The sequence below is a fragment of the Mustela lutreola genome, chromosome 8 (assembly GCF_030435805.1).
Source record: "Mustela lutreola isolate mMusLut2 chromosome 8, mMusLut2.pri, whole genome shotgun sequence".
In the NCBI taxonomy this organism is placed as follows: Eukaryota; Metazoa; Chordata; class Mammalia; order Carnivora; family Mustelidae; genus Mustela; species Mustela lutreola.
Window position 1 is genome coordinate 135,702,969 of NC_081297.1, and position 14,590 is coordinate 135,717,558.

The window sequence follows — 14,590 nt, forward strand, 5'->3', positions numbered from 1 at the left end:
CATACATACTGTTCTCTGAGTCTTCCTCCATTGACCTCACCAACCTATCAGTTAGCAGGCACGCCATGACAATCCAGCTGCTCCTGTTACCTCCCTAACCTTTATATGTCAGTGGATGTTGCTCTGTAACGAAAGGATTATGGACTCCCATTCATAATGAGTTTTACACTCAAGGCATCTTCATATTAGTTCTCTCATCCCTTCTTTACAATAAAGGTAGCAATTCATGTACCCGTCAGACAGACGAGAAAACAGAGGCACAGAGACACAAAGCAGTTTGCCTCATTAGCAATCATTAAGTCCAAGTTGGAATTGAGAATCCTCCCATGGCAGCTCAGCTGCAGAGGCACGGAGAGAGGTCCTAATTCGGCAGGGCCGCCTCAGAAACATCCATTCCCCAGCCCTCCACCTTATCAGGTATGAGGCCATTTTAGCCAAATTAGCTCCATCAGATTGGCTTGCCAGATAAAATACAGGAAGCCCAGTTAAACCTGAATTTCAGATAAATAATTTTTTTTTTTTTTTTTTTTTTTTTAGTATAAGCATGACCCAAATATTGCATGGAACATACTTACACTAAAAAAATCATCTATTGCTTAACTGGATGCCCTGTAGTTTTACCAGCTAAATGTGACAAGATGTATCAGATGTTCTCCCAGTAGACCAGATAAGGGGTTTAAGTTGCAATTTCTTTGCAAAGTCAGACTTCTTGCACGGATCCCCAAACACTGCTATTCAGCATAGAGCATGACTCTGATACTACAATAGGGTTTGATGTCATTTGCTATTGTGACTGGGATCCAGTCTTACCCTATTATTCATTCCTGTAAGAGCTTCCTAGAGGGTCTGTTCGTGCAAGGAATAATGGCAAAATGGGACTCCAGATGTCATTTTTGTCAGTGACAGAGTAGTGGCTTTTCCCACTGGGAAATACGGCCCATTGATCTTGGACCCTGAGCAATCAGATTAGCAGTCTGGCCACCCTGAGAACAGAGGGGGTTGCTGAAGAAAGGCCAGGCAGAGGGAGCTGAGCCAGGAGGAGAGAGCATGACTGGGTATTAACCTTCCATGCTGTCTCTAGTCCAGTTTGAAGGAACCCATTCCATCGTCTCTTTTGGAACCAGAGAACGTGTAAATTTGGAAGCTGTGGGGTAAACCAAACTGGGTCATAAAATCAGGGAGAAAGCTAGGCTACAAGAGGAGGAAGAGAGGAAAGCCAGTGTGCGAAGAGGAGCAGAAAAAAGGGCCTGTAGTTCCCTCGGCTCTGCCTTCTCCAGTTCTGGTTCCAGCTGCACCGCTAGCTGCATTTCTTTTTCCAAAAACTTCAAATAAATTCCCCCTTTGTGTATAAACTAGCTTGGGTGGGTTTCTGCTACATAAACGCGTTCTGTCACTTACTTGATTAAGTAAGAGGAAATCAACTAAATAAAGAAACAAGGTCCCAGTTCGGTTCAGTTCATTGCAATTTATTTAATTTAAAAATAAAAATGGAAACAAACAAACAAAAAAAAAAGAAAAACAAAAGTCAATTTCCAATGAAAATACAAACACTTTGGGTTGTTATCCAGCATTTTTCCCCCTGTAGGCTGTTCTGGGCTCAAACCAATCAAATGAACAAAAACCAATTTTGACTGGAGCCATAAAGCATGTTGCACCAATTAAATTACACCAATATATTATTATAATACCTTTGAAATGCCTTTCAGACCAATAAATAAAAAAAGACAAATTCAAATAAAAAAAGTCAACTTTTTATTACCAAAACAAAAAAAAATAGAAATTAAATAAAAGTCACAACACGGATTTTTAAAAAAAAAAAAAATGTGCAGTCAAGTTTCTCTCTCTCTCTCTCTCTCTCTCTCTCTTTTTTTTTTCTTCTAGGAATGATACCATGCCAGTAAATCCCTACAGAACATTTCCAGTTTGGCAAAAAGCAGTCAGTTGATCATTCACATTTGTACTCAAGACAGCAGGCCAGGGCGACACTCCCCTGAATTTCCCCCTGAAAAGTGCTCCCCATCATCCGAAGAAGCAGCACCTTATAACAGGGATGGAAAGTTAGGGAGCACTTAGCATTTTCATTTCGCCTAGGGTCTTGAAGCACTTCCTGAAAACTGATCATGCCTTAAAATTTACCTGTAAAAAGAAGTATAATTCTACTCCTTTGGCAAATGTGTAAACTAAGACATGGCAAGGCCAAAAGAGGCCAGGAAAGGACCAGGAGAGCTGACATGGAATCTCCCGCTTGGTCCACCAGGTCATAAAAGTGTCTCTCACTTGTAATTCCATGGAAATGAATCATGCAGGACTTCCTTGTTCGGGGATTGGCCGGTAGGGATGATAGGACTTAATCAGGAAGCAGGGAGCTGCGTGTCAGGGTTTTTCTATTCCAGGTTTTTCCTTGAAAGGACAGAGTCAACACAGCATGTAGAATCAAAAGGTGTTAGCAGAATGTCACAAGCAGGCAGGGGGCCTGAGAGATGGGCTACCCCACCCCTCCAGTCCTCATTAAAGGGAAAACTTAGCCGCCCAAACACTGCAGGTGTCTCAAGCCACCAGCTAGTTAGCAGCACACCAGGACTCAACTCAGACCCTTTGCCTCTGAGTGGAGGACGGTCTTTGTCACAATCCACGATCTGGGTTGATGGACAAAAGAGAACATGCATGTGGGGGGAGGGGTTTCGGGGGAAAGGGGAGAAGTAGAATGATTTTCCTTAATAGTGTCATTGTAGAAGGATGGAAAATACTAAACGGACACAATCACTTGGCAAAAGGAAAAAAATGTCTCACCAAGTAGATAGGTGTTAAACCTTAGGCATATTGACAGCAACCAACGAGGCCAGCTGCCATGCATGCGGGACCAGCAGTGTGGCCATACAGGCTGTCCAGAACAGATTACACAAATGAGACAAGGAATGGGAAGCTTGGAGGCTGCAGGATGCCCTCCATGCACCCACACTTCCCACACACACAATTGGCTATCTACAGATTTTTTTTTTTCCCTTTGAACCTATACTGGAGATCAGGAAGGAGGTATAATTGAATGAAAGACACCAGAGAAGCTTCCCATAACACACCACCCAGGTGGACCTGAAGGCATGCACAAGCCACACCACCAGAGCTGGTGGCAAGGGGAGAAATGGAGCCATCTTCTTAGGGCAGTTTTACTCCAAAGAATGTTCTCAGTGCCTTACGGTGAATTCTTTTGCATTCTCCCTATAAACTACATCTGTTGGTTTTCCCAAAAATACCCCTCAAGACTAGTCCTCCTTGTATGCCTTTGTGGCTAGTAGAGGCTGACCATCTTGAAACAAGCCTTTCCATTTGCATAGCCAGTAGGATCTGAAGTCATCTCAAATTCCCCCATGAGACATTACTTCCAAACCCAGTATCTGAAGATGTCCCATTGTGGGACTGACATCTTATCACCTGTAATCTGGGTGTCTAGATGTTAAATACCTAGTTATATTACTTTTTATGATAAGAGTCTTGCTATACCTCTTTTCTGCCTCCTCCAGAACCATCTGGATGGCTTCTTGGGACATGTTCCCTCTTCTATATGCTTCCCCCCAACCCACTCTGCTCTTTCAACACCTTATTTATTTGAATGGGTGGAACTTTCTTTTCCCCCAAAGTCTAGGACTTCAAACCCATGACAGAATCCCTAGATACAGGGGGAGCACCTTATACCTACCTTTCTTTTCCTCATCCAAATATCCCACCTACACACTAACTCCCTAGAAGCAAACTCGCCCGCCTCTGCGGATGCTACACTTGGTGGATGGGAAAACCATTTGCTAGTAGTAAACAGGGTAAATCGTTGAGCCAGTTATTCCTTTGGAGACTGTGGACAGCGTCACATCCAATTCATGCAGGTGAGAATCCAAGAGGCAGCATTCCAGTTAATAATGAGATGTTAAAGAAATCGACAAATTGCCCTCTTGCTGGTGTGGACCAATTTTCATTCATCTGCCCAAAGACCTCAGAGGGTCCCAAGTTCTGTTACACACCAGAGTTTTGATCTCTGACATCCTCCTCCTTCTCCCTGACCACCCTTGGGAGGTTGTGCTAAAGAGCAAGGCAGACATTGGGAAAGAAGTGGGAAACAGCAAGAAGCCCAAAAATCACCACGGGCTGACTCTTAAACCTTAGCGGTGTTCAGAGCATTCTCTCCCTGCCCAAGGCCCTGTCTTTCATTCCAGGTAGAGTAGCAAATTAACAAAGGACCCACTAGAGGCATGAAAGACAAGCATAGATCCCACAGGATGCCTCAACCCAACACTTTCAGGGCTTAGCCATGTCAGGGATGGCAACCACATGGCATGGATGTTACTGCTCCCCTTCCCATTCCCAAGGCAGCCTTTGCTATTCAATCACAGCACTCCTTCCCATGTGCCTAGGGTACTGGCACCAGCACACCCAGCAGCCACTACCAATCAATCACCGATTCAGGTTCAGGTGGCTGAAATCTACTTGTCTACCCCATGCAGTCAGACCAAGCCTGTTCACGTGAGGAGGGAAGAAGCAAGGTCTGAGCTCACCCCAGGCAGATGGCCCCAGTCTCTCTTGCCTTTCCTCCAGGAGTATTTGGACAACTTTTAGGTGTATGTTCCCTCTCCCATATGCTTCCTCCCCCCCTCCCTCTTAGTGCTGGCCAATACCACCTCGCCTGGACAGCTGGTCCTCTAGGAAGTGCCACAAAGTAAATGCCAATTAGGACCTAAAATCTGACTGGCAGTGGGCAGGACTGGCAGACAGCCCACTTCTCCCTTTCAGGTGCTGGCTCAAGGCTGCAAACTGGGCCAACCAAGACGGCACCGATCCTTCTTCAGTCTATTGTCACGGCCAGCAAAGAGGTAACCAGCTCACTAGCACAAGTCATCGCTCCCACGGCTCCCCCAAACCCACCCACCACCCAGCCCCACACCCTGGGGAGCTAGTTAAGCTTGCTGCAGATCTCCAGAGCTTTCTTGTAGACCTGAGTCACATCGTCCATGTCCATGAGGAGGGAGAAGCTGCTGTCTCCCAGTCGGTTCCGGTACCGCTTCAGGTACTGGGGTCGGGGCCGGTTCTGGAGCCCCTCAAAGTCCTGGATCTGGAGGAAGTTCTCAGCAGAGACGCAGCTACGGATACGCTGGCGGGCAGGGCGATTCTCCTGCAAATCGAGCAAGTCAAAGGAGTCGCTGGACAGGACGCTGTCGTCACTGATGACGCTGGAGGGCCGGCTGTAGCTCCGGGAGAGGCCCTCGGCGGGGACGCCGGGCTCCAGCAAGGATTCCAGTGTGGGCATTTCAGGGCTGACGAGGGCCGGGTCCGTGGTCCCTGCTGAGTACTTGCTGCTGTGTTTCAAGATGCCCTTCCTGCGGCAGGAGAGGCCATGGGACGTCCCCCTGGCAGGGTCCGGGGGACTGGGGGAAGGCAGGCCACTGCCCAGCCCATCGTTCCCGTCCAACAGCTCCGAAGACTCACTGCGCTCTGGCGATGAGTAGTAACCTGACTCTCTCTGCTGGGTCTTCTTCAAGATGCCCTTCTTGGGCATCGTGGACGACTGCTTGGGGCTGAGCTTGCCCGGCCCCTCCGCCTCGGGGGAGCTTGGGAGGGGCACAGCGGTCCGGCCCAAGTCGGGCTCCATCTTGAAAGCAGAGGGTAAGGCAGGGCCCACGACACCCTCTATGAAGCCGGTGCTATGGGAGCGGTGTTCGCTGTTGCTCCGTTTCTTCAGGATCCCTTTGGGCCTCTTGGAACTCAGCTTGGATGGGCTCTCGGGCACCGAGTCCTGGCCAGACTGGGCAAAATCGTTCTCTTTCTTGGACTTTTTCAGGGACCGCTGCCGTTCCAGCATGACCTCGGAGGCCCCGGGCTTGGCCAGGCCCTTGATCTTGGCCTCGGCCTCGGCCTGCAGCCCTGTGGAACGGTGGTGCCAGTCGATGATGCGAGCCAAGAGCGGCGACTCGGAGTTGGGGAGCGCATCGCAGTCACAGACGCTGCTCTTGTAGCCCCAGTTCACCCACCAGTGGTTGGCGATGTCCTCGATGGTGGCCCGGCGATCGGGGTTCACCATCAGCATCCACCGAATAAGGCCTCGGGCATCTGTAGCACAAGAGAAAGAGAATGATACATCACGCAAGCCTTTGGCCTTGATGGGGCTGACGCTGCTGGCGTGGGGTGACGTGCTCAAGCAAGTGGGAGACCTGGTCCTACCACCCCAGGGAGCAGGAGCCAAAGTCTTCCAGACTGTCCCCAGAAAGCATCATCAGGACATGGAACCACAGGCTAGGGCATGGTCACCCTCTGGCATGTTTCTCCATGCAAAGGAATGTCCTAGAACTACCGAGCTCTCCGTCAACTCAGATCTTCATTAAATGGGGAAGGCTAGGTAACTGGAGCAGATTCCAGACCCGACCCCAAGGAGGGCCCCACCATTTCTTCAGTGGATATTATTTTACCAAAAGGGAAAACAGGGGGAGATGACCTTGGCTTTTCTATAGGCCTGTGAGGTGGTCTCATATAAACACGCAGTGCTCCAGGTCATGGGGAAAGTGTGTCGGCATGAAAAGGACATCTAGGGCTGAGACGGTGAGAGCGAAGCTCTTTGTCAAAGAGGCAGAACGAGAAGGATGGCACATGTGGGCAGTGCGAGGGGCCATCCTCAAGGCTGGCCTGACCCTGAGCCTTGGCCAAGTCCTGAAACCCACGCCCAGTGAGCTCACCTCCTCTCCCTCTCTGACATACTCCGCAGCCTACCGAGCCATCAGCTCACACAGCTCATCTAGACCCGCTATCTGCTTACAGCCTGGCTGAGACATTCCATGGGCACGTTTTTGCTGCCAGACAACTAGGGGAAAGCCCCGAAGGGATGTTGAGGAGGCCACAGGAACCAACTGACTCTCACAGCTTATAAATTGACTTTTAAGATCAAACTGTGCTCCCCCAACGGGAGGTGAATTATATCCTGGGAAGGCGCCGCCTCCCCCTCAGCCACTTATGTGGGCTAATGAGTAGCTGGCAGGGGTCAGGCAATGCGACCACGGGTGAGCTGGGCCCCTGAAAAGTAACAGGATGCTCCTTTAGTCGTTTAGTAAATATTTTCTAGATTCCTGCAATGTGCCAGGAGCTGTGTTGGTACCAGGTGAGTCACCTGAAATGTCTCAAAAAAAAAAAAAAAAAAAAAAATATATATATATATATATATATACACACACACACACCTAATTGCCTACCTATCTATATGCGTATGTATTCATTATTCATAGAATTCTGTATTATAAATTCTCCCGCTCACTAAAATGTATTTATACCCCCAAATCAATGTGTAGGCACTCTCCCTGTCATTTATGTCCATTTGCAAAGTGGCAAAAAATCCGAGTCACCCCCAGCATGCACGTATGCTCCCCGCGAAGGTCAAAGGAGACGACGCCTCCTTGCCTTCTTGTTTCCACTCTCATACTGCAAACAGGTGTAATTTTCACAGCCTGCATTGTCCATGTTTTTCACATTTTTGTCCTTTTTGTTTGTCCTTTAAAGTGGCCCAAAGCGCTAGCTCTGGTTCCCGAGTTCGAGAAGGCTGTGATGAGGGACCTTACGGAGAAAACACATGTGTCAGATGGGTTTCGTTCAGGTACGAGCCATCGCACTGCTGGCTGAGAGTCTGATGTGAAGGAGTCCACAGGATATTTTAAATGAGGTGTCTCTGGACAGAAATATATGTAAAACAAGGCTATGTACTGATCAGTCGACACCAATATACTGTGACCAGAGCGCGGGCCCTGTATTTGCTCTAGGAACCATGTGGCCTCGGTATTCACTCATTCTGTGCCCATAGCAACTTTATGGAATGTAACTACTGCAAAGAGTGAGAAATTGGCTGTGTGTGTGTGTGTGTGTGTGTGTGTGCACACGCGTGCGTGCTGTGTGTCTATATAGGAAGGTCTGTGTTAAGTACTTTCCAAAGACAGGCAGGTAGACACACTTTTCAGCCACACAGCACACTCTCCTAGCAAGAGATGGAGCTTATAATCTTGGTTGCTTTGACCCACAGAACGGGGTAGAAGTGACGTTATCTGCCTGTCCAGCACAGAAGGCCCGGAAGCTTCTTCTTCCTCCATCTTAGAACCCTGGGCCACCATGAAATAAGTCAAGGATGCCTCCTGGAAAGAGGGGCCTGAAGAGGCAGCTCGTGGAGAGGGAGCCCATGGGGAGGAGCACTGAGCAACTGTCACCCAGTCAGACCCAGCCCAGCCGCCATCTGGATGCCACTGTAGAAGCAACCCAAGCAAGGCTAGAAGAGTTCTAGCCAACCCAGGGAACGGAGAGCTAGGGTACCTAGCTGTTGTCTAAACCACCAAATTGACCCAGGGAGGTGGGGGAGGAGGGGGATCGAGTTGTTAAAGCAATAAATAATGAATAATCCAACAGCACCTGTGGGCCATGCCCCAACTGGGGCACAGTGGTGAAAAAAAGCAGTTGTCCCCCTCATGGCACTGGGTCTAATGACGGTGGTTTATATGACCACACGAACTAGAAAGGACTTCATGTGATCTCTCTTCCAAAATGTGAATTTACAGTGGAGAAATTGAATCTACATGGTAAAGACTCGCCCAGGTTCACCCAGCAAGCACACAGGACTCTCGGCTTGCCTGGTGTAGAGGACATTTGTTCTAGAAATTCCATTTGGGAAGGTTTGGGCAAAGCAGCCTAGCAAGCCAGCATTGCCAGAAGGCAAAAATCTGGAGCAAAAAAGAAGAGGAAAAGCAGGGGACTCCTTACAAATGTTAAAACAGAAGCAAAAAAGTGTGAGCTACAGAGGGTAAGCCAACCACTCCCGCTCAACCACTGACCCTCTCAGGGCACGCACCTGATGGCTGCGTGGGCTCCCGGTACTCTCCGCTGCTGATCTGCCGAATGAGGTTTTTGTGATCGAAACCATCGAAGGGCATCGTTCCGTAAACGAGAGTGTAAAGCAACACGCCCAGGGCCCAGCTGTCCACCTGGAGCAGAGAGATGGGACATACAGGAGCTGAGAAGCCACCCTTAATGACCCCAGGAACTGAATTTAGCGCGTGGCAGATGCGTTCCCCCCTTCCGAAGCCTGACAACTGATATGTGGTGCAGTTGTGGGCTGCGGCAGAGCCTGACCTTCCCATCTCAGAGACCAGGAGTCCCAATCTGTAGAAGGGCTAAAAAGATTATCTCCTTAAATCCTCAGGATGATGTTATGAAACAGGGAGGGCCTGGATTATTTTTGGCCTCATTTGACAGACCCATCTGAGGCACATGAGAGCTAAATGATTTCTCCAGAGCCCCTCTGTGTTTCCAGGGTGGGTGCCAGACTGGGACACGGGGCTGTTCACTCCAAACCCAGGCACCAGGGCCTTCCAGCACCTTCTTCAAATGGATCAGGGGCTGCCAACTCAAATGCTGACAAGAGCCAGGCCTGCAACCAGGATGAACAAAGCAAGAGAGAATGTGAGGTACAAGGTGGGAGTGCACAGACCCCCCCCGACGGCAGCAGCCTCCCCTCAACTAACGGCTGCCACACCGTAATGTAGACCCAGCACTGCCAGATCCTTTCAGGAAGTCAGAAACCAGATTTGTATGCGAAATTTTCCAATTATTGAATGCTTTGTCCATTTTCTTTTAGAAAGACTAACGGGGCCAGATAAAACATGCTTGCTAGCCAGATCACAGGCCGCAGGCTTAGAATCCCAGAAAGAGATCATCAAAGATCAAAGAAACATTCATTACCTATGATGAATGGACAGTGTCAAGTTTCTAGAGTTTTATAAATTGAATCCGATATTCCTCCCATACATTCTTATTTTAGAAAGACTTTCTCTTCACTGCAACTGGTAGAGCCCGTTGGCATCCTTCTCTTCCCCCTCCAGCCCTGCCTTCCAACACTGTCCAACAGATAAATATTTGGAGGGAGACATTTCCACCTACCGAGCTGCTGCTAGTTAAAGGAGATAAGGAGTGGAGGCCTCTCTCTGTAAAGAGAACCATCCTTTCAAAGAGAGTAATGACTTGCAACTCATCCATTTTCAAAATAGCGTTTTCACATACACATCTCTTACCGTGGCCCGAGAGCTTTAGGCATATAAAGAAATGCGTTTCTCATGCATTAGAAGGTGTGATTAAAACTGTATTTCCTTAGTGGAACCTCGCAGTCGGTTGAGCTGGGCCTCTTGGCTCCGGCTCAAATCATGATCTCATGGGTCGTGAGGTCACGTCCCGCATTGGGTCAGCTTGGGATTCTTTCTCTCCCTCTCCCTTTGCCCCTCCCACTCATGCTCGCTCTCTCTAAAATAAATGAATAAATCTTTAAAAAAAAAAAAACCCTGTATTTCCTTAATTGAAGATACATGCTGTCAAAGATATATGCAAAAAGATACTCATTGCAAAGTTAGGGGGGTTTTTTGCTTGGCTCTTTGGTTTGTTCTAATAGGGAAAAACTAAAAACGATCGGAAGTGATTAAACTAATGTATATTCATACATTACAAGATTATATCATCCTCCAAAACCATGTTTTTAATAATAACAAATTCAAAATATGTCAGAATATAATTTTAAGTCAGTAAAAGGCCACACGCATGTATGTATACATGTATATATAATGATTGCTATTATTTTTTGAAATGTAAGAGATCAACACTGGAAAAAAGTATAAAAGAGAAGTTGCAAAAATATTAAGTGGTTATCTCTTGTAGGGGAGACTGCAGGTAACTTTATTCTCTAGATTTTTCAAATTTCCTCCCAGATATCTATATTGTGGCTTTTATAATCATATGAGGAAAAACTTTCTTCGCTTGCTTGTTTTTTTTGTTTGTTTGAAGTATTTCTTACATCCAGTTCCTGCCATCCATGCTACCTTTCCTCCCCTGCCCACACCCCCATACACCCCAGCAACTTGCTCACCTCAGGCCCCCGGTAAGGCCTCCCATTGACAATCTCAGGAGAAGCGTAGAGTGGGCTCCCGCAAAAGGTTTGCAAAAACTTGTCCTTCTGGTACAGGTTGGAAAGCCCAAAGTCAGCAATCTACAAAGAAAAGAAAGACCCAGAGAGGCCGGTTAGCGTTCCGGGGGCACCTACCTTGAATCATCTGAGCACTAGAGCACCTATGTGGGTCTGCCAGCTGGGTCACCATTTTTTCTCCGGTCCTCAGTTTCCATCAAAGAACCAGCCCACAGGACCAGGCCAGTGACTCCCAGCTGCAGTCCTTAGCATCACAACAGAGTCTGCTGGATCTGCACCCTACACCTTCTCTTAGTTACTCCAAACTGCTCTCTGCAGGGACCTGACCTTCGGTTTAGACCTGCTCTGAGAAACATCCACAGAATCACAGGCTTGACGTTTCCAATGCACAGGACAACACACAATTATTAATCTGGAAACAGTCCCCCTAAAATCACATCGTACCCCCAGTGACTCTGGAAAACTGTGGCCAGTGCCACTAATTCGACCCCCTCCTCCTCCACCCCCGCTCTACCAAGAATTCCATTCTGCCAACTTCATGACCCTAGGTAAAACAGACCCAGCGTGCTAGTTTTTGAGTCACCAGATATCAGCCCAAACTCTGCCACTAGCCATCTGTGTGACATAGGACAGGTCCCTTAGGTACTCTGAGCCTCAGTTTAGCCAGAAAATGGGAACCCGGGATCCTTTCCTGTTCTGGATCACAGGATTAGTGCTGGGTAGGGGGGAATCAATCACTCAAGATGACACCATGAATATTAATCTGTTAAGTCTTCAAATTCTGTATGAACGCTCTGCCTAGCCCTCTTTCTCTGACAGGCACACCTGTGCAATCACTCTCTTCTCTCCTGGATTCTTGAAGTGTTTTATTCACTATCCTTTATGGCAGCACTTTTCCCTGTGTGAGCGTGTGCATGAGTGCATAGGTGCATAAGCACATAGAATCACATATATACATGTCACACAGACACGTGTCACGCTATGTATGTACATATACACATATGGAGCATATATCAATACATATGCATACATATAGATACACACGCACATATATATAAAGAATAAATTCTCCTTGTCCATCTGACTCTGAGTCCCCTGAGGCAGTGGCACATTCCACATTTCCCTCATCTATGTTTTATCCACGACTTCATACCTGCCTCCAACCCAAGAAATACTTGTCACTCAAAATATTTTGAAAAGCACAAGACAACGAATAGAATATGCAGAAGAAGAAGAAACTTGGTCCCCACGTACGGAACAACTTCCAATTACCAGGCACTGCTCTGAGCAACTCACCCTTTCGAATCCAAGCCCATTTACAGACAACGCGAGCATACATCACGCCACTGAACGGTAGCGCTAAACATGGTTCGGGTGGCAAATTTCATGCTCTGGCTATTTTGCTGCCATTTTTTAGGCAGATCAAGAAAGTGGGGTTTCGGGAGATGTGGGGAAGCGTCTCAGGAGATCTGGCTAGCAGGTGGCAACACAAAGCCGCACCTCCAAACCTTCATTCCAGCCTCCCAAGATGAGCCGCTGCAGGCTTCTGCCATTCTCTGACCGGATTTCCACTGGAGGCTTATAAATAGGCTGAGCGATTCACATGCCCAGAGAGCAGCCCAGCCCCAGTGGCGCTGAGACTCTGTTCTGAATGCAGCCCCAGAATAAGCCTATTTTCTAAAAGTCGCCCCTGAATGAATGAATGGAATGCCATTGAAAGCAGCTGGTGTAGAACTGCCTTCAGAAAACGCGTTCTCCGGGCTCAGATTGCATTTAATTGCCCTGAATTCCTCTTTCTTATCAAGGCCTCTGATTCGCTTGCAGGAAGTTGGTTAGAAGCTTATGAAGTGTGCCCCGTCCATCAGAAAAGGAATGGAAGGCCACAGCAGCCCCAGAGCACACCCCAGGGCTTTGTCTTCAGTGAGCGCAGCCAAGGCCAGGCCCTAGCAGAGTACGGGGTGGGGGGTTGGGGGAGACTTCCCCTTCCCACCGCCAGTGTCCACGGCTTCCAAATACATGCACCTGTGAAAGGTGCCCACCGCCGTAGCGTGCGGATCCCTGCACACACACGATCACCCCGGAGTGCTCCCAGTCCGGGCGCCCTTGCTCTCTGCATCCGTCCTGAGAAGGGTGTTTGTGTTAGGGCCCAATCCAGTCCCCACAAACTGATGTTTATCAGCCTCTCCCAGTGAAACTGTCATTGCCGCTGACAGAAGATTAATAGAAATGTAGATTAGTCTGTGTTCTCGGCACTTCAACGGAAAAGGAGTATTAATCAACACACACACACAGTTCTCAAACCTTGAACCACCTAAACTCGGGCAGCAGCTCTAAGATTTCACGCCATAGGGAGCCGCCGTCGACCAGAAGCACAGCAATGGCCACTGCTTATAAAACTTCTCAAAGCCTCAGCTTCTCATCTGCAAAGTGGGAGGAGGAAGACTGACCTCCACAGTGTCGTAGTGAAAATTAAACGATGAAAAGTATGTAAAATGCTTAGAACCGTCACTGGCACAGAGTTGGGGCTCGAGAAATCTTTGCTTCTCGCCCTTAAATCCATAATAGTAGCTTTATCAACCTCGCAATACTCAAAACAACACTGGTTTTTCCATTTCAGGTAATTATTTTAAGGCTTCTTTCTCAAATAAATATACTTTTTAGAAGCGAACTGAGCTAAATAAAAACATTTGAGTAAAAGAGCACAGAAGATTTGAGGGAAAAGGCAAAAGCCAGGAAGAGAGTGAAAGAAAAGAAATTTGGGAAATTTGAACAAAGCTGAAATTTGGGAAACAGTGATTTTAAACATAGTAAGGCAAAAACAACTGAATGAAAGTCTTACACTGCTGACACATGGGTAACCTCTGGAGAAAGCTAACGACTCCACATTTTTGCTGGTGATGGGACTGTACCCCTGCCCATTATGGGCTCCAAATTATGTCCCCACACTAGGCTGATATCCCATTCAGCCTGGGCTCTGGAAAGGAATCTGAGAAGCCAACTCTCAGGTCCTTAATTTTTGGGGTTTTTGGTATTACCAAGCTGCTCTAGAGGTGTGCGCTGCTGGATAAACATCAGAGTTAGAAAGTAGGAAGTCATTATTCACTGGTCCAAACAATGAGCCTCCCTACAACACAGAAGCACCTTGGAGACCAGAGCTAAGTGAAGCGAACCAGACGCGGAAGGATAAATATCCACGTCTACGTGGTACCTAAAGGGGGTTTAACATCGGATCTCTGTGAATAATCGCTGTGAGCTCACCGGGTGAAAAAGGAAGTATCCGGTTGCTGGTGGGTAAATGCTGGGGGAAAATACTGATGAGGTCGGTAGTGAGTGACAGACTGATGGCCATTTGCAGGGTCTGAGGGGAAGTGCCGCGGACTAGACAGATCAGAAGAACCTGGGGCTAGCCTCCGGGTTGGCCCTACTGGGTGATGGGCGGGCCCTGCCACGCCACTGGGTCTCCTCATCTGCAAGGTGGGAATAATCATAGAATCCACCTCAGAAAGCTGTGTGGGGACTGAAGAACAGGCATGAAGGGCCCTTGTAACGGCTCCCATGCCAGCTGGCTCTAGATGACAGCCGTTACGACACTGCTGGTGGGTTGGTCTGCTTAACAAT

General features: G+C 48.0%; 1 protein-coding gene across 1 annotated transcript in view; it reads right to left on the reverse strand.

Moving 5' to 3' along the window:
- Positions 1-1,450: 1,450 nt before the first annotated feature.
- The window catches only part of NUAK1 (NUAK family kinase 1), a 73,457-nt gene continuing 60,317 nt past the window's right edge, over positions 1,451-14,590 (reverse strand). The window contains exons 5-7 of the mRNA XM_059186743.1: positions 10,916-11,035; positions 8,855-8,987; positions 1,451-6,090 (exon numbers count right to left, since the gene is read on the reverse strand). Of these exons, the coding sequence (XP_059042726.1) occupies positions 4,937-6,090; positions 8,855-8,987; positions 10,916-11,035 (1,407 nt within the window). The 3' untranslated portion in view covers positions 1,451-4,936. The remainder of the gene's footprint in view (positions 6,091-8,854; positions 8,988-10,915; positions 11,036-14,590) is intronic.